This window comes from Periophthalmus magnuspinnatus, chromosome 14 (genome assembly GCF_009829125.3).
Source record: "Periophthalmus magnuspinnatus isolate fPerMag1 chromosome 14, fPerMag1.2.pri, whole genome shotgun sequence".
In the NCBI taxonomy this organism is placed as follows: Eukaryota; Metazoa; Chordata; class Actinopteri; order Gobiiformes; family Gobiidae; genus Periophthalmus; species Periophthalmus magnuspinnatus.
Genome location: NC_047139.1, coordinates 31,713,823 through 31,733,944, shown reverse-complemented (window position 1 = coordinate 31,733,944; position 20,122 = coordinate 31,713,823). Strand labels below are relative to the sequence as shown.

The 20,122-nt window shown below is 42.7% G+C and overlaps 1 protein-coding gene across 1 annotated transcript in view; it reads left to right on the top strand.

The window, feature by feature from the left end:
* rxfp2a (relaxin family peptide receptor 2a) overlaps nucleotides 1-20,122 on the top strand; it is a 52,648-nt gene that overhangs the window by 2,252 nt on the left and 30,274 nt on the right. Inside the window, exons 2-5 of the mRNA XM_055226420.1 lie at nucleotides 2,609-2,752; nucleotides 14,246-14,323; nucleotides 14,612-14,717; nucleotides 18,686-18,757. Coding sequence (XP_055082395.1) covers nucleotides 2,609-2,752; nucleotides 14,246-14,323; nucleotides 14,612-14,717; nucleotides 18,686-18,757 — 400 coding nt within the window. The remainder of the gene's footprint in view (nucleotides 1-2,608; nucleotides 2,753-14,245; nucleotides 14,324-14,611; nucleotides 14,718-18,685; nucleotides 18,758-20,122) is intronic.

The window sequence follows — 20,122 nt, the reverse complement described above, 5'->3', positions numbered from 1 at the left end:
GTGTCTTTGTGTCCTATACTTATATGTATGCATTAGTTGTACTCTGACTTGGCCAACTAAAGAGTTTGCAGCTACAGAGGCATTTTGGAAAAAATGGACAATAAAATGATGTGGTTAAGCAACTGGGATAGTGATTGTGCAACTGTAGTTTTTCTGAAATTGGAACATTTTTGGAAAAGGTGTCCGGGGGGGCGCTTGGCCCGCCGGTACTCATCAGCTGCCTCAGGAGTCCCACGAGCCAACAAGGCTCGATAGGACTCCTTCTTCAGCTTGACGGCATCCCTTACTTCCGGTGTCCACCACCGGGTTCGGGGATTGCCGCCGCGACAAGCACCACAGACCTTACGACCACAGCTACGAGCAGCCGCATCGACAATAGAGGTGGAGAACATGGCCCACTCGGAGTCCATGTCTCCAACCTCCCCCGGGATCAAGGAGAAGCTCTCCCGGAGGTGGGAGTTGAAGACCCCCCTGACAGAGGGCTCCGCCAGACATTCCCAGCAGACCCTCACAATGCGCTTGGGCCTGCCAGGTCTGTCCGGCTTCCTCCTCCGCCAGCGGATCCAACTCACCACCAGGTGGTGATCAGTTGACAGCTCAGCCCCTCTCTTCACCCGAGTGTCCAAGACACGCGGTCGGAGGTCAGATGACACGACAACAAAGTCGATCATCGACCTCCGACCTAGAGTGTCCTGGTGCCATGTGCACCGATGGACACCCTTGTGCTCGAACATGGTGTTTGTTATGGACAAGCTGTGACTAGCACAGAAGTCCAATAACAAAACACCCTCGGGTTCAGATCGGGGAGGCCGTTCCTCCCAATCACGCCCCTCCAAGTGTCACTGTCGTTACCCACATGGGCGTTGAAGTCCCCCAGGAGAACAACGGAGTCCCCGGTTGGTGCACTGTCTAGTACCCCTCCCAGGGACTCCAAGAAGGCCGGGTACTCTGCACTGCTGTTTGGCCCGTAGGCCGACACAACAGTGAGAGACCTGTCCCCGACCCGAAGGCGCAGGGACGCGACCCTCTCGTTCACCGGAGTGAACCCCAACACGCAGCGGCTGAGCTGTGGGGCAATGAGCAAGCCCACACCAGCTCGCCGCCGCTCCCCGCGGGCAACGCCAGAGAAATGGAGAGTCCAACCTCTCTCAAGAAGTTGGGTTCCAGAGCCCAGGCTGTGCGTGGAGGTGAGGCCGACTATATCTAGCCGGTAACGCTCAACCTCCCGCACAAGCTCAGGCTCCTTCCCCCCCAGTGAGGTGACATTCCATGTCCCCAGAGCTAGTCTCCATGTCCGGAGATCCGGTCATCGAGGTCCCCGCCTTCGACTGCTGCCCGGATCTCTCCGCACCCGCCCCTCATGGCTCCTCCCGCAGGTGGTGGGTCCACGGGAGGACGGCCCCACGTCGTTTCTTCGGGCTGGGCCCGACCGGGCCCCGTGGGGAAAGGCCCGGCCACCAGGCGCTCGCTGCCGAGCACCCACCCCAGGCCTGGCTCCAGGGGTGGGGCCCCGGTAACGCCAGTCCGGGCGACGTAACTGGCCTCGTTGTTACTCTATTCATGATGGGCTTCTGAACCGCTCTTAGTCAGACCCGTCTCCGGGGACCTGTTTGCCATGGGTGACCCAACCAGGGGCATGAAGCCCCCGACAACATAGCTCCCAGGATCATTCGGGTGCTCAAACCCCTCCACCACGTTAAGGTGGCGGTTCGGGGAGGGGTTTTCTGCTCGCCCCATCAGTATTTTTGCAAAATTATTGTCATTAATAACTGTATCATTTACTATAGAAAACTGCTCTGTTTCTGTTTAATACAATCAGCTTCAGTAACTGTGACAGACAATTAATGTTTAATCACTTTATTTGCATGTTGCAATTGATATTGTTGACAGCATAGTGGAAACTTCATCCTTGATAAGCGAAAGCAATTGAGTGGTGTTTGGTCAATGTGTTACATACTTTTTGTTTTCTTCTTGATGGATTTCAAAATTCATTTCCTGAACATAAACTGTACAGACTTTTAATAAATCCAATTTAACACCCAAAAGAAGACAGCGTGCTAACTCTTCTGCCACTATCCCACTTAAGTGAAGTAGAGGTGGGTGCTGTGATGTGTGCATGTGCTGCAAAAGTGTATTATTACACCAGAAATATAGTAATAAGTAATGTACTTTTTGCGCATTATTTAGCGTTTTGTCCTTCAAATTTTGTCCTACTTTGCACTTCTACTTGAGTAATCTTATTTTGGTGTATTTTCACTTAATTCTTTGCTTAGGTCGTAACGGAAATGGAATACAAGTAGTGAAATACTGTACTTAAGTAAAATTTTCAGGTATCTGCACTTTCTTTAAGTACTTTTATAGTGGATATCTTTTACTTTTACTTCACTGCATTTGAGAACACTACCTGTACTTTCTACTCCACTACATTTTTGAAGTAACATTTTGAACACGGCTCCAAACATTTTCACTCCTACAACTATGGATGTCCTGGATGACTGAGGGATTACATAGATACCTTTTACTTGAGTAACTTTTTACCTCTGTATCTACTTAAGTAATGAAATTGAGTACTCCAGCACTGTACAGTCTCTCCTCTGTCCTGTTGCAGCATTGGCGTTGGGGAGGGAGGATGTGGACATCCTGTGTCCTCTGGGTCAGTTCCCCTGTGGAAACATGAGCGAGTGTCTGCCCCAGGCTTTACACTGCAACGGACACAAGGACTGTCCCAATAGCGCTGACGAACAACACTGTGGTGAGTCTCAGTACTGCAGCCTCCAACTACTACATTAAAATAGGACTTTGATAAAAGCCAAGTATACAGTATATATTTATGTATTTACAATAGTGCAAAAAAAAAATAATATATATATATATATATATATATATTTACCTTATTTTGGGCCAGGTGCAGGTACATCTCAAATATTTTTACCTATAAATTTGCTACACTTCTGGACTACTCATGATCCGCCAATATATTTGTTTTACTTTTAAAGGAGCACTGTGTAACTTTTTTGGGCACCTGCTTGTCTCAGTAAACATGTTGTAACAGTGTCTAGAAAAGTGCTGCAGTACTGCAGTAAAGCTGAACGTATATAACATGTTTTTCATTGCAGGAGTTTTTATTATAAATGGAAAAAAAATACATTTTTTTCTGTGAGTGGGCTTGCCTTTCCCCAGATCTGACTTGTAAGTTGACGTAATAGTGGTGCCACTTGCTTGGATTTTTTTTTTTTTATATGCTTTACTGTGTAACATGTCCAAGACCATGTCCTTGGTCTTCTAATGATGGCTGAGTTGGATTTCTCAGGGTAAAAACAAAAAAGGGAAGTTGAACAAATCTTTTGCGATTATATATTTGAACCTACAAGGCTAAAACTAAAACTGCTTTTGTGAATGCGTTAACACATACAACACGTGCCACATTTATTGGAATTGTGGTTTTACATGTAGTTATTTAATGTGTATAACTTTTTATTTTTATATTTGTATAGTCTATGGTGATAGGCTAGTTCTTAATATAGTATTGCTATTCTTACTATTAATGTTCTTATTAAGAAATTTGCTGTATTTTAAGCTACACTATGTAACTTTTCTGATGGGAGGATCGGCCACCTGTTTGTTTCCATGGATAGTTTTTTCAAGGTATTTGTTAGCAATAAATTACTCCTGTAGCTGAGTAAATGCAAGATAAGGAGAGGTGTGATGCCATATTGTGAAATATTCTAGGCAAAGCAATAACATCTCCATAGAGACAAGCAATAAACACCTTTTGTGAATGGATAAACATACAACAGCAAGATTTTACAACTATTTGATCACAAAGTCTTGGCTTCTAGATTTTGACTGCTGGGCATCCCACTTTAATAAAAAAAAAAAAAGAAAGAAAAAAAAACCGTGTTGGTGAATAAAAGGTTTTTACAAGGTGAGATTGGACATTTGGATGAAGTGCCATAAACAGACCAGACATGACATTCACACTAGGCCTCTGTGTAGGGTTCTATGGCCCGCAATCACACCTGCACAACCGAACAGTTTGTTTATATGCCGCGCAGCAGTGCCTTCGATTTAGTGAAGAAAATAAGGCTCCCATCCAAAATGGTTAAATGCGCCTAGGAAGCTCCTTTCATTATGGTTGACCCAGGTGTGCATCATCGTCAGCCAACTGATCCGTGAAGTTAGGAAGGAGTAAGGAAAGGAGACAGTATGCTTCCTTTTATATCTTCTTTAGGAAGAACCTCGGGAGGTTCCTAAACAGCATAAGAAACTATGAGGCATCCCACAATTCACAATGCAGATCAAAGTAAAAGTTTCCAAAGTCACTTTATGTAAGCAGGGTACTGTTGTGATAAGAATATTAATGACATTAAAGATTGAAAGGTTTTAATAATTCTCATAACACTCAGTAGTGGAGGATGATATGTTTATTGTAGTCCATTTTCTATGTATTTGGGTTTGAAGGATTCAGATCCACCAAAAGCAGTGAGAGCTCCTACTCCTCAGTGCGCCTCACTGATCCTTACTCCGCCTTGGTTTTTATAGTTGACCTCATGTCGTGGCTCTCAGAGATCAATAAAAAGGAGAAGGAAGGACCAGGAAGGATGTATTTCTGCCTCATTTTGGATTTGACCTACGTCCAGTGGCCTTAAATATCTCCTAAATAGTGAGGCAGATATGATTCCTGCTGTGATATGCTCCTTTGTTAGTTCATGGATTAATTAACAGTGTGGAGCAGCGAGGGCAACAGGAGAAGAAGCTTCAAAACTTCTGTCTGTGTCCACAGTCCTCACTGAAGTCAAGGTGAAAAATAGCTTGTACAATTCATGCATGTTAAATAATCTTTCATGACCACACTTAGTGTGACTTCTTTTCCAAACTTTGTTCACGACTTGATACTGGTTTGTATTCACCGTGAGCACATTTAGTCACTAATTGGCTAAGAACTGCAGTGATGGTTATATACTCAAGTATTAATGCAGTTATTCAAAGAACAGTTTTTGATTTCTATATAGTGATAATCTAGCCCTTAAAATTGATAGTAAGATATTTCTTTCCTGAAACACATTTTAAAGTTGAAATATGTAACATTCTGATGGTGCTTGTCTTCACGTTTTTTATTGTGTATTTTGTGTAGTGTATTTTTTAGAAATAAAAACACATGCAATTGAATAAATGCATAATAGATAGCATCTCTATGGGAACAAGCAAGCAGATTCCTCACCCGAAATGTTACGTAGTGCACCCATAAGTATCAGTGTTAGCGGTTAATTATAGTTATATTGTCAAGATCCCAGTGTGTTTTGTGCTGTTTTCCCCCTCCCTTCTGTGTCAGAGCCTGGAGCTGGGCAGAGAATTGGCCTCCTCCCATGCACACCTGCAACTAATCCTTAATCAAGCTGCAAAGGGACCAAAGAGTTCTAAAATCAGAGAAGATACCCTGGTTGTAATCCACACTGACTTTGTGCTTTTTATGGTGGATATTATCAACTGCTTTGCCCAGACAGACGGGAAAACTGAAAAAATAAAAATCATCATTAAGGCTGCGGAGAAGTACCTAGGAGTCAAAGGGCTTTGTTGGGAAACAGTAGAGGAAATGTTAAGTAGGGGACCCCCCCCCCCCCCCCGTTTTGCAGTCATGTGCTGGAGGCTTCTGATGGCAATAACTATACTGCAATGGAATGCCAGAAGCCTTGTTGCTAATAGCCAGGAATTCAAGCAATTTATTTCTATTTTACATAGTAAGACCCAAGTCATATGCATACAGGAGACGTGGTTACAGCCACAATGGGATTTTATCATCCAAGGCTACACTTCTGTAAGAAATGACAGCGAACAAGGAAAAGGTGGAGGCGTAGCTGCATTTATACAGAATGGGATTAAATACTCTATTGTGAGCATAAATAAAACTCAAGAGGCTGCTTCGGTCAAAATTTGGTCAGGTAATGATAGCCTCACAATAGTCAATTTCTACAATCCGTGTAATAACTTAACTAGTAATTTGTTAAATAGTGTAGATGAGAGCACACAGTGCATTTGGTGTGGAGATTTTAACGCACACAATGCACCATGGGGTAGTAGAAATACTGATAATAATGGGTTAGTGGTGGAGGAATTTATGGATCAAAAGGGCCTGGTTTGTATGAACAATGGAAAAGGTACTCGGTACAATGCTACAAACAACACAGAAAGTGCAAGAGAGCTCACACTTATCTCGAGTGAGGCAGCAGGCATCAGTCAGTGGGAAGTTCTTAATCAGTCATTGCTAGAAAGTGACCATTATCCAATATGCATCAAAGTTGGCTTAGAAATATGCCAGGATAAAGGAACAAGGATTCAAAGGTGGAAATTGAGGAGCGCAGACTAGGAAACCTTTCAAAAGCTGTACTTTCAGAACAGTTGTCAGATGTGGAGGAATTAAACACAGCAATTGTTTCAGCCATTGTCTTAACAGCAAAGGAAACCATTCCAAAGAGCAAAGGTAAAAGCGGCAGGAAGTGTGTAACATGGTGGAATGATACTTACTGTACCGTACTGAAGCCATTAAAACTAGAAATAAGGCATTTAGGAAATTAAAGTCACAACACAATGTAGGGTCTCTAGTTGAGTACAAGAAAGCTCAAGCAGTTGTTCGCAGAACAATAAGAACAGCTAAGCGAGTATATTGGAGGCAGTTTTGCTCTAAAATTGGGAGGGAAACTCGACTAACAGAGATTTGGGGGATGATTAGACCCATGAATGGAATTAAAAGGAACTATGAGATGCCAGTGCTAATGAAAAATGATGAAATAGCAATCAGTAGTGAAGACAAAGCCAAACTTTTAGCCTCTACATTCGCAACAGTTCACAAGGCATTGTAGAGACAACACTTTGGCACAGCATCCAGGTTTAATAGAACAACAGCCAGCATCTGGGGACCTTGATCTCCTGTTTAACCTGTTTGAATTAAGGAGAGCGCTTTCGAAGGCTAAACAAACAACTCCAGGAAAGGATGATGTGATGTGTGCTATGATATACTGGCCCATATGTCTGAACATACACTTACTGTAGTACTGAGACTTTTCAATCGCATCTGGGATACAGGGTGCATCCCGACATCTTGGAAACAGGCAGTGATAGTGCCAGTACTCAAGCCGAGAAAGCCACCGTCAGACCCCTCGAGTTATAGGCCTATAGCATTAACATCGCAGCTAGGAAAGACAATGGAACGCATGGTAACAGAAAGGCTTAACTATTTTTTAGAAAGTAAAAGTCTGCTTTCCATTCACCAAAGCAGCTTCCGTAAAGGCAGAAACACTATGGATTCTATATTATGTCTTGAGTCAGAAATCCAAAAAGCCAAAACTAATAAAGAAATGATTATTGCAGTGTTCTTTGACGTTGAAAAGGCCTACGATATGGTTTGGAAGGAGGGTCTTCTCATTAAATTACGCAAGCTTGGAGTAGGAGGGAAAATGTTCAATTGGGTGAGGAGCTTTTTGTTTGGCCGACAAATTCAAGTAAGGGTAGGTACAGAATATTCTGATGTATATGCTGTAGAAAATGGAATTCCACAAGACAGTGTGTGTAGTCCTATTTTGTTCAATGTTATGAATAATGATATCTTTGAGGAGGTTGATGGGTCAATTGGCAGGTCACTCTATGCGAATGATGGTGCATTGTGGGTGAGAGGAAGGAATCTGCAGTTTATCCAGAAGAAAATGCAAGGGGCAATAAAGCAAGTGGAGCAGTGGACACTTAATTGGGGATTTAAATTGTCTGTGGCAAAGTCCCAGACAATTTTCTTTTATAGCCGTCACAAGGAAGTATCCCTGAAACTTTACAGACAGGAGCTTGAACAGGTCAAAGAAGTTAGGTTCCTGGGAGTCATTTTTGATGAAAGGCTCACTTGGAAGCAACATATAGGAAAAGTTCAGAATAAGTGTAAAAAAGTGAATAATTTACTGCGGTGCTTAATAGGGCAGGACTGGGGAGCTAGCAGAAGGTCTCTTCTAAACATCTACTGGGGCATTATGAGAGCCACGTTGGATTACGGTTGTATCGCTTACATGTCTGCAGCAGAAACAAACCTCAAGAATCGTGAGGTAGAGCAGACCCAGGCCCTACGTATCTGTAGCAGGGCCTTCAGGACGTCTCCTGTCTCTGCAATGCAGGTTGAATTAGGAGAGATGCCACTCCGGCTTCGAAGGCTTAAACTCATACTGGCCTACTGGGTGAATGTACAAGGTCATTGTGGGGCGCACCCTGCATAAGAAATGATCAAAGAATGTTGGGAACATTACAGAATTGACTACCACAGCTTTGGCTGGGTAGCAAATGCAAAAGCACAGCTCGCTGGCCTGTGTGAGCTTAATCTAAGCCCCACTGTGCCTTTATCAACTGTTGCCCCGTGGAAATTCATTTTGGCTTCAGTAGATACTAGCCTACACCCGAAGCTTAAAGGAAAATCTAAAAACTCAATTTCTTGTCCAAGAGCAAATCAATCAGCTTCCTAATAAGCTGTTCATATTTACAGATGGCTCAAAAGACCCCAAGAGTGGGCGCACTGGTGCTGCTTTTTTCATCCCTCACCTTGAGATAGCAGTTAAGAGGAGACTGGCAGACCATCTTTCAGTCTTCACAACAGAACTAACGGCAATACAGTTGGCACTGCAATGAGCAGAAACAAACTCACCAAATTTATTTATTTTATTTATTTATTTAGAAAAGGGACAGTGCATATTAATGAACATAAGATACATATGTAAATATGCCAGATTTTAGCCGCAGGCTAGTTTCCATCTGTTGTCCCTGGACAGGTTGATGGTCACATTTAACATAAAATACCACATACACAAAATACAGTCAAATACAGAAAAAGGACAGAAGCCAAGTCAAAAACATAAACTCAGGAGGAGGGTTACTACAACTTTTAAAGTGCTGTGTGTATTGCACAAGTCCTAAAGTGCTGTGTGTATTGCACAAGTCCTAAAGTGCTGTGTTTATTGCACGAGTTCTAAAGTGCTAAGTGTATTGCACGAGTTCTAAAGTGCTAAGTGTATTGCACGAGTTCTAAAGTGCTAGGTGTATTGCACAAGTTCTAAAGTGCAAAGTGTATTGCACATAACCTACAGTGCAAGGTGTATTGTACAAGTCCTATAAGTCGAGTATTTTATGTAAAGCTAAAACTGAGTAACTATGAATTGTGTTCACATAAATCAAAGCATAGTAATAGCCTCAGACAGTCTTTCAGCATTACAGAGCATCAAGTCTGGAAAATCTGATTGTAGACAGGATCTCATTCACTCAGTCCTCTGTTCAGTCCTTGTGCTTCATAGCCGAGGGCTGAACTCCTCCTTTCTTTGGGTTCCTGCCCATGTTGGAGTGGAAGATAATGAGATAGTGGACATGCTGGCTAAGAACTCGCTGAAGCTACCCTCAATTGATATAGTCGTCCCAATAAGTAAATCTGAGGTTAAAACCATCATTAACAGCCACATACGGAGAAATTGGCAGGAATACTGGGACATCTCAGACACGGGAAGGCACCTTTACAGAATTCAGCAACACGTTGGCTCACGCAGTTCTGTGGACAGGAGCCCAAGGGAAGAGAAAGCTTACACCTGTTTAAGAATAGGCCACACTGGATTAAATTATTCCCTCCATAAAATATACAAGCACCCCATTGGATTATGCAACCACTGTCACAACCCAGAAACCGTTGAACATGTAATAGTCCACTGCAGCAGATATGAGAGAGAGAGGGCAGACTTAGTAACATGGTGTAGGAACAACAGACAAGAATTAACTCTTACAAATCTTCTAGGGGACCCTTCGCAGAAACTTTGGAAAGTCATTGTCCATTACTTAACAATAACAGGTTTAATTGATAATGTATAGTTTGGTTTAGGACATAGTATTTACTTAGTTTTTTTTTTTTTTTTTTTTTTTTTTTGCTGTATCTCCTGTCCACACTCCAGTCCAGTAGGAGGCGGTAAATGCATCTCTCAACTAGTTGCTAACCGCCATTAAAAAGAAAAGAAGAAGAAGAAGGGACCGAGGACCTGACACTCTGCAGCAGATTGTCTGCATATCCTCAGTAGTACTGCTCTGCTTGGCTCCGTCCCGTTTTTGCATTTATGTCTTTTTTCACTCAGTTGGATATCTTTTTTCTCTGCCTGATCCCGCTCCCTGAACCTGCACCGCAGCTCCCTCTTTGACCCAGCTCTCCACCAGTACGAACCTCTCACCCTCTGTCTCTGTTCACCTCGACCGGTATGGACCCCCTCGTCTCTGACCCCGCTGCTCATGACCTGCTCGAAGACTACTGCACACGACCTCACTTTCAACTGTCTGCTCCGTCAACCTTCATTTGCATAACTTTATCTGTAAATAAACATTGTTAAACTTCTCACACAAGTTCTGAAACTTTGGTCCCCCTGTCAGTCGTTAAGACAGAACGATCTGGACCAATCAGACTTGAGGCCGGACCAAATGCTACGTTGGGCATTTTTGCAGCACGGAATCATTGTTGGACAACATGAACAGAGTATCTGGGCCCCGCTCGAAAATAACAAGCCTTGACCCAACAAGTCACAGCTCACAAACCAGGTTTTTACTCAAATTAACTTGTTGTTGAACGGCTCAAGGAGATGGAGATTACATCTGTCCTCCAGGGAGCGGGAGCTACCCCACCTCCAGTCATGGAAGCTTTTCCTGCCCTCTCCCCTCCTGGATCCACTCACGTTCATTTGTCCAGCCCAGACAGAGTTTCTGGTGAGTCAGGGGACTTTCGACCATTCCTGTCTCAGTCTGAGTTAAATTTTGTTTTTCATTTCCCTCCGATTGTGCTAAAATAGCATATACAGTATACTCTCCCATGTGACTGGTCATAGTAGAGCCTGAGCAACAGCGGAGTGGGATCGGCACTCTGTTATTTGCAATTCGCTCCCTCTGTTCCTTAAGACTTTCAACCAGCTTTTTCAAACTGTTTCCCCTGGTCGCGAGGCTGCTAAGGCGTTAGTCACACTACACCAAGGGTGACGTAATGTCCTGGATTATACCCTGGAATTCCGCACCTTGTCAGTTGACAGTGGGTGGAATCAATTGGCACTAGTGGATACTTTCTTCAGTAGACTTTCTGAGACTATTAAACACCATCTGACTCCCCTTGATTTGCCCTCTGAACTGGAGGCTTTGATTGCTCTGGCCTCCAGGGTTGATAAAAGGTTGGCCAAAAGGGAATGACTTCGCCCCCATCAATTCTCCTCTCTGCCCGGAGCCAGGAACTTCAAAGAAGGGGTTCCTCCTATCTCCTTTTCTCCAGGCTCATCCATGCCGTCTATCCAGCCAGTGGAGCCGATGCAGTTGGGCTGAGCACACCTCACTGGAAAGGAGCGCCAGCGACACCGCCAGGTGGGTGAGTGCCTATACTGTGGGAGGCAGGGACATTTCCTCGCAACTTGCCCAGTTCGCCCAAAAGGGGGCGCTCATCAGTAAAACTGAGATTACTGGTAGGCCAGCAGTCTATCCCAGAGAAGCGGGATAGAATAGACTACACTTTGACACCACATGCTTTAAAACTGTTACCTCACCAGACTTGGCTCTTCTTGACTCTGGAGCAGAGGGTTGGAGCCACTGGAGCAACCACTCACAGTCCTAGCTCTTAATGAGAGGCTATTGGCCAGGGTAACACATATCACCGAGCCTCTTTCCTTAGTCATGTCCGGTAAAACCATGAAACCAGGCAGTTCTATGTCATTTCTGTTTCCACTATGCCACTCATTCTGGGTCACCTCTGGCTTGTAACTCACAGCCCCATAATTGACTGGGCTGGGGGAAGGTGTCCAAGTGGAATCCCTTTTGCCATGCTAACTGCCTACAGTCTGCTCTGTCTCCTGTGGGGACTACCAACTTGCACTCCAGTCATCCTCTGGGCAAGACTGATCCCTCCTCAGTGCCAAACGAGTACCATGACTTAGGGGACGTTTTTAGTAAGAGACGGGCGCTGTCTCTTCCTCCCCACAGACCATATGACTGTGCTATCGACCTCCTGCCCCATGCTCCCTTGCCCTTCAGTCGTCTCTATAATCTCTTCAAACCCGAACGGGAGACTATGGAGCAATATATCTGGGACTCTTTTGCTGCTGGTATCATCTGCCCATCCTCTTCACCCTTAGGAGCTGGATTCTTCTTTGTTGCCAAGAAGGACAAAACATTAACGCCATGTATTCACTTTAGGGGCCTCAACAATATCCCTGTTAAAAACAAATATCCATTTCCACTCACTGACTCTGCTTTCACGTTACTTCACTGGGCCACCATCTTTACCAAGCTAGACCTTAGAAATGCTCATCATCTGGTGCGCATAAGGGAAGGGAATGAATGGAAAACAGCCTTCAAAACTCCTCTGGGACACTTCGAGTACTTAGTTATGTCTTTCGAGTTAACCAATGCTCCAGCCGTCTTCCAAGCTCTAATAAACGATGTGCTACGGGATTTTCTCAATCATTTTGTGTTTGTGTATCTGGATGATATTTGAATTTTTTTCTAAGACCCCACAGGAGCACCAGCATCATGTGCGCCTGGTCCTCCAGAGGCTCCTGGAGAACAAGCTATACATGAAGGCAGAGAAATGTGAGTTCCACGCAGACACGGTCAGTTCTCTGGGGTTTATTGTGGGATATTGTGGGTAACTGAGTGGCCTACACCCAAAAACAGGAAACAGCTACAATTATTAATTGGGTTTGCTAACTTCTACAAACGTTTTATCACAGACTTTAGCCGTGTTGTTGCTCCCCTCACTAAACTCACCTCTCCCTCCAAACAGTTCTGCCGGATCCCAGAAGCCTAGTCTGCCTTTGATAAACTAAAGGATCTAGTCACCTCGGACCTGCTCTTATGTCAGCGTGATCCCTCCCGCCAGTTCGTTGTGGAGGTGGACGCCTCAGACACGGGTGTTGGAGCAGTCCTTTCCCAAAGGTTTGACCTACACAATCAGTTATATTCTTGTGGCTTTTTCTCACATCGCCTTTGACCAGCTGAGAGAAACTATGATGTGGGGGATCAAGGACTGTTGGTTGTCAAGCTCACCATGGAAGAGTGCCGCCACTGGTTGGAAGGGGCAGGGAATCCTTTCATGGTTTGGACTGACCACAAAAATTTAGCTTACAGTCAGCTAAATGTTTGAATTCCCGGCAAACCCGCTGGTTGCTATTTTTCAGTAGATTTAACTTCATCCTCACGTATTGTTCAGGATCCCGCAATATCAAGCCAGGTGCACTCTCGCGCCAGTTCTCCCAAGAGGACACTCCTACCTCACCTGTGTGGTCTCTGCTTTTCGCTGAGAGATTGAAGATCTGGTCTGGGAGGCTCAATGCACCCAGCCTGATCCAGGTAATGGCCCACCCGGTACTCTCTTTGTTCCAGATCCTGTTCGCTCCAAGGTACTTGAATGGGTTCACTGTTCACGGTTCCCCTGCCATCCAAGGATCAATCACACACTTTTGAGACGTCACTTCTGGTGACCCACAATTGACAAGGACACCAGGGCTTATGTGTTGGTGTGCCAGGTGTGTGTGACTGGGCAGAGTATGGTCCTGAAGAGTGTTCCTGGGTGCCCAGGGCACGCATTTTGCATCCTGAGATGGTCAGAGGCTTTCATCGTGCTCACCCTGACAAGCCTGGGGGTCCACCAGGAGGTGTCCCTTAGGGAGGGGGGTACTGTCAAGATCCCAGTCTGCCCTGTGGTTTGTGCTATTTTCCCCCTGGGCGGAGATTTGGGCTCCTCCCATGCACACCTGCAACTAATCCTTAATCAAGCTGCACTTGGAGAGGACAAATGAACCGAGGACCTGACACTCTGCGCCAGATTGTCCTCAGTGGTACTGCTCTGCTTGGCTCAGTTTCGTTTTTGCATTTATGTCTTTTTTCACTCAGTTGGATATCATTTTTCTCTGCCTGATCCCGCTCCCTGAACCTGCACCGGGCCTCCATCTCCAACTCAGCTCTCCACAACCGGCACGAACCTCTCACTCTCCGTCTCTGTTCACCTTGACCGGTATGGACCCCCTCGTCTCTGACCCCGCTGCCCACGACCCGCTCGAAGACTTCTGCACTCGACCCCACTTTCAATTGTCTGCTTCGTCAACCTTAATTTGCATAACTTTATCAGTAAATAAACATTGTTAAACTTTTCATCCGAGTTCTGAATCTTTGGTCCCCCTGTCAGTCGTTACGACATATATGTAATGCACTCTTTGTTTGGCAGGAGACAATGCAGGCTGGGCGGACTTATTTGGACAAACTGTGCAGAACACGAGTCCAGTGGATTATTACCCTGAGTGTTGTGAGTGAAGCATTTTCCCCATTGACAACACTGTACACACCAGTAAAGCAAAACAAAATGAAAAAGTAAAATGACGTAAGTAAATAAGTAAAATACATTTGTCCAGTGCTTTTCACAGATAAAAATCAAGTGCTTTACATGAATATGTTGAAATAGAAATAAATGTATTCTAGTAATGTGCAATAGCCATATACACTTTTATTTGTTTTTATGGGAACCACCTTCCACTTTCACCTGCTTGGTTTTATCATGGACTGAATGCACATTAAATGTGTGTACATGTCCCAGTGCTGCAGGAATACCCAGAGAGCTGTGAGTGCACCCTGACTGAAGTCATGTGTGTGAGGGTGGGACTACAGGATGTCCCACAAGTGTCCTCAAACATCACCTGGCTGTAAGTATCTCTCTCATCTTAGCTGACGTTTATGCACTAAGAGTGAGGTTTCCCATAAGATTTGAGCTGATCTTGTGTTTGTCCACTTGTTCATTGGTTCCTTGTTCATATCCTGCTCCTGACATAATAAAAACATAGGTAGAGCGGTCAGATCCACTGACCCATAAGTTGGCGATGCAATTCCAGCTCCAACCAGTGAATGCTGCAGTTGTATCCTTGGTTAAGACACTCAACCTACCTTGCCCTGAGTACATACACTGGTGTATGAATGTATAATTGGGTGAGTGGTACCTTGATGTAAAGTGCTTTGAGAGCTTTGAAGGTGGAAACCGCTACATAAAATACCATTTACCATGTGACCATTTTGCTGTAAGATGCATTTTGGAGAACACTGGCCAGAACAGCCCAAACACACACAAAGTAGAAGTAACTAAGTAACTAACTAACTAACTAAGTAATTATAGTGAAGAATATGTTTAAAAGGTGGTGGCATTATTCAAACTTATTGATGGTGGGTAGCCACGAGACTATATCAGCAAACATTTGTTCGCCCCATAGCTGCACTGCACTTTGTGGCATTATCAGTTTCTGTTTGCATTAGCAAGATTCATTGTAATCAAATTGAAGTTGTAATTTCAATGGACGCAATTTGCAAAAGTGCAGTTTTTCAAAGTACCATAATTTACGCCACAAACAAAATATTCTGTCTTATTCTGCATAAAATTGCTAAGCCTGTAGTTTAAAATTGTACAAACATGTAATCTTTGAACAGAATACTATTATTAAAACATTAGCATTGCAATTCCAATGCTTATCAGAAAAAAACAAACCAAAAAAAAAACAAACTAATTTGATTTTTTTTTTTCCAAATCATGCAGCCCTGGTCTGCATCTAATAATAAATGATCATGTGCCCAAAAATCATGTATCTGAACCAATCTGCCATGCGGTTTGTCAGACATAGGAACAAGTTAGATAGATTAAAATGTGTACTTAATTTTGTGGTTTGAAAATTGGGTAATGCAGCTTTGACAGATGAAACTTTGAGCAATAAGTTTGAGCAATAATATAGCAGGTTTCTGGATGAGATGTTTAAGCATTTGATTTAGCCATTTGTAACGGGTATATGGGCTAGAGACCCGAGTAATAATGCTAGTGCATTGGGCTAGAATCAGAAGACTAGGAATTGACTCAGGGAGAGAGTGGACAGACAGAGTATGTTGTAGTTTAGTGGTACCATGTATTGAAAAAATAGAAACACAATAGACAGACAATGGCTATACGACAAATAACACAAAACAATCACTGAGAAATTCAAAGATGTATATTTCGGCTAGTGGGAGTCCAGTGCCCCACAAACCCCCCTGAGTTCAGTCTATATGCTGTGACCAGCTTAGAAGTTCGAACCTTCACAGTTCATATATATGTTGGAGGTAGATTGCTGGCTGGGTCAATTTGATTAATTTGGCTTACACTTGTAATGTGCTTTTCAAAGCCTCTCAAAGCACTACACTATAGTCATTATTCATTCATTTCCACGCTTGGTGATGGTAAGCTACTATTGTAGCCACAGCTGCTCTGGGGCAGACTGACAGAAGCGAGGCTGCCACCACCTATTCACGCACACACCACTTTCATACTAGGCAGAACTTGGTCCGAGCGGGACTTGATCCTCCAAGCTTCGGGTTGGGGGACCAACACTCTAACCACTGAGCCAGAGGTAGATTGTAGAGGTAGAGTAAAGTAGGGGTGGGTAGAGGTGGAGTGGAGGCGAAGTGGAGGTAGAGTAGGGGCAGAGCGGAGGTAGATTATGGGCAGAGTGGAGGTGCAAGGCAAACAATACTGGCTATGATAAGCCTCCTACCCAGCCTGACCAGAGCAGGTGCAGTCCACTTGTAGAAAAAGTCTCCAGATTTAGGCTCGAGGGTTAATCTGTAGCTTGCCATCCGAGAATGAGAACCTGGCCTGTATGGACAGAGGACCATGGCCTCAGTCAATAAAGTTCAATGTGTACACAATCATCTAAATTTCAGTAAAAATCTGTAGCAATTGCAACTGTAAACAATCTATAACAATACTAGCTGTATCACCAGTGAATAATCATGACAATACAACATTAATCATGTGCAAGTTAAGGTGCATGGAAAGTGCGAATGTGGGTTTGAGCACTCGGACCATTAACATTTATATCTACAAAGAAAGGCTTGAAATTCATTACAACACAGGCTATGACATGACATAAATTAGCAAAAAGACTCATTATGAGTTTCATAGTATTTGTGTAAAAACTATTGGAGAAAACCTGGTTTAAAACCCAATGCTAACCGCTCATTAGGAATGAATGGAGCGAGCTAGGCTACCGTTAGCAAACAAACAGACTCACCAATTCCTCTTTATATCACAAAATCAAATTTCATTGCTGATATAGCATTGCCTCAATGATCAGTACCTATGGTTAAAAAGTAAGTTTGATGAAGTTGGAGAGTTGTTATGGCGAAATGAAGGTAAATGAGAACTCAAAAATTTTAAACCTACCGGCGTCACATGCTCCTCACGTTAGCTGCCGGCTAATATGGGGCTCTGATTGACCGCAACGAGTCACGTGAACGGGCGCATGACATTTGTGAGGGACACAGTGGAGGGGAGCGAGAGAGAGAACTAATAGAATAGGGAATTTGCATTTTTCACCCGGGTTGCTCATTAGAAAAAAAAAAAAAAGAATCTTCCATAGAATTACATTGGCCCCATTTGTGTAATGTAGGACCTTTAAGAACATAGTTTGTTGTGCTGCTTAAAGAGGCTATTTTTTTATTAAGACAATCCAATGAACATCAATGAACAGGAATGGAGGATTTAGACTTTTATCTCCAATCTATAACTCCATCCTCAGATCTAAATCAAAACAAGGTAAACAACAGTGATAGCCAGTGTGCAAATAGCCTGTATGCTAATAAGTGTGAGAGTGCCCATTAGGGGCCTGAAGAATTAGGCAAAATATGACTTAGGCACAGTTCACACTTTGTGTATTTCAATACATCTGGCCAACAGAAACAAACAGGTTTACTAGATTTAGTTCTGTTTCCTTCACTTTTGGGTCAACCTTGTTCACACACACCGTGTATCATTCACTCCAAACAACATGAGCCATGACAGACCATCAGCTGATCAAAGAACTCATTTCTATGACGACACTCTTCAAGGCACAGAGCCCCGTGAATATGCGCACACACTTGCTTCCTCTATAGCAGTGGTCTTTTCTTTCACCTGTAGCTAGATAAACCCTGCGAACAGAGGAGAAACAGCTTTTTGAATGACATACAAACAGAGCCAGGCTCACCTGTGCAGACAAAGCCACGCTCACCTGAGCAGACAGACCCACGCTCACCTGCACAGAGAGGTGAGCCTGAGTCAAACAGAGGCAGGAGTGTGGGTGGAGCTGCTCCAGCGTGCGAGTGGAACCGCTCTGAGACCTCCTGTTTGAAGCACTCTCGGGCTCAGAGTGTGACTGTTGGGTTCACACCGGCTCAAGCACCGCTCTCGGAGGAAATGCTCTTTTACGTCGACCTAACTAGTGGCAGTCTGAAAACGACTTTTGTTTCAGTGTAGTTAGTCCCTCCCTTCAGATAGATATGAAACAGTGTGCACCAGTAATCTGACCAGAATTGAAGAAGCCACTTGGATGAGCAGTCAAACGTCTTCACTCTAAAACTTTTGTCCAATTGACAGAATAGAATTTTTCTTTTGCTATGGATCAGACCTGGACGACTGAGGGATTACACAGACAAGAGACTATGAACTAGAATAATTGGGTTGACATTAGACAGGCCATTACACTGAACAATAAATGCAGGACAAAGAAAGAGGCCCCATAGCGCTGCACAATAAAGCTATAAATGATCATTTTGACAAAATCTGTTCTATATATAAAGATTATATGGTGGTATGTTTTTAATCACTTTGCCATTTCAGGTCTCTCAGAAGTAATACCATCAGAAGGCTGCCGGACTATGTCTTCTCTGAATACTCTGAACTGGAGAGATTGTAAGTATCTAATCATACAAATCTTATTTCTTCATCAAATTTCTCTAAATCACATGTGTCAAACTCAAGGCCCACGGGCCAAATGTGACCCTCCACATCATTTTATGTGGCCCTCGACAGAGTAAATTAAAAGGTATGATGGTCTTAAAATTTCAATTTATCAGGAGATACACAATTACACAGCCATATTTTTACATCTAGGCAAATGCATATGCAATATTTTTTAACTTGAATAAGTAATAAATACAGAAACAGTTAATTAACAAGTTATAAAATTTGTTAGATTTATTTTACATTTGGACCTTTGAGAACAGCCATTTTGCTGATGTGGCCCTTGGTGAAAATGTGTTTGACACCCCTGATATAAATTTAAAAAAAATCTGCATTCTGATCTTGACCTGGCATTGCTAAATTTAGCCAAGATAGTTTAGTATCCTCAAAATTAATTTACCAATATTTTTACAAGTCATACCTTAAATACCAGACACAGTTCAATAGGTTACATCAAGACTAGAGCAAACAGGGAACACAAAAGTGATATCCGAAATCTTTGTTTATATATTTAAACCTACAACATATACATATGAGTTAGTGTTATAATTAATGATACCAAAGAAAGTGCTCTATAATCTCTGTAATTTGTTTTGTTAACATAATGATAATAAGAACATGTATTTTTAAGACAGTAGAGTATCAGAGAATAACATGTGTGCAGTGAAGTCAATAGGTCACAAATATACATGTGGACAAAATTGTTAGTATCCTTCGCTTAATGAAAGAAAAACTCACAATGGCCATAGAAATAACCTGAATCAGACAAAAGTAATAATAAATAAAAATTACGTGAAAATTTACCCAATGAAAGTCAGACATTGCTTTGCAACCATACTTCAAAAGAATTACTTAAAAAAATAAATTCATGAAATAGGCCTGGACAAAAATGATGGTATCCCTACAAAAGACTAAAAATAATGTGACCAAAGGGACATTTTAATCCAAGGTGTATATCCAAGGTGTGTGTATATATATATATATATATATATATATATATATATATATATATATATATATATATATATATATATATATATATATATATATATATATATATATATATATATATTTGAATACTGGACAGAGAGTTACAGTGCATGACCAGAGAAGGCTTAAAGGTTTTGTATTATTTTACATGGTTTACATTTGAATGCCTTAGTTTTGCATTACATTGCAATGATTTTTTTCAGTATTATACTGAAAGCACTTTATTGTTATTGTTTATTTTAATGAAGAAAATATTTGAAGTACAGTTGTCTGAAATTGTGTGACATGTTGATTTATTTGCACTTTTTTTTTAAATTAATTAAT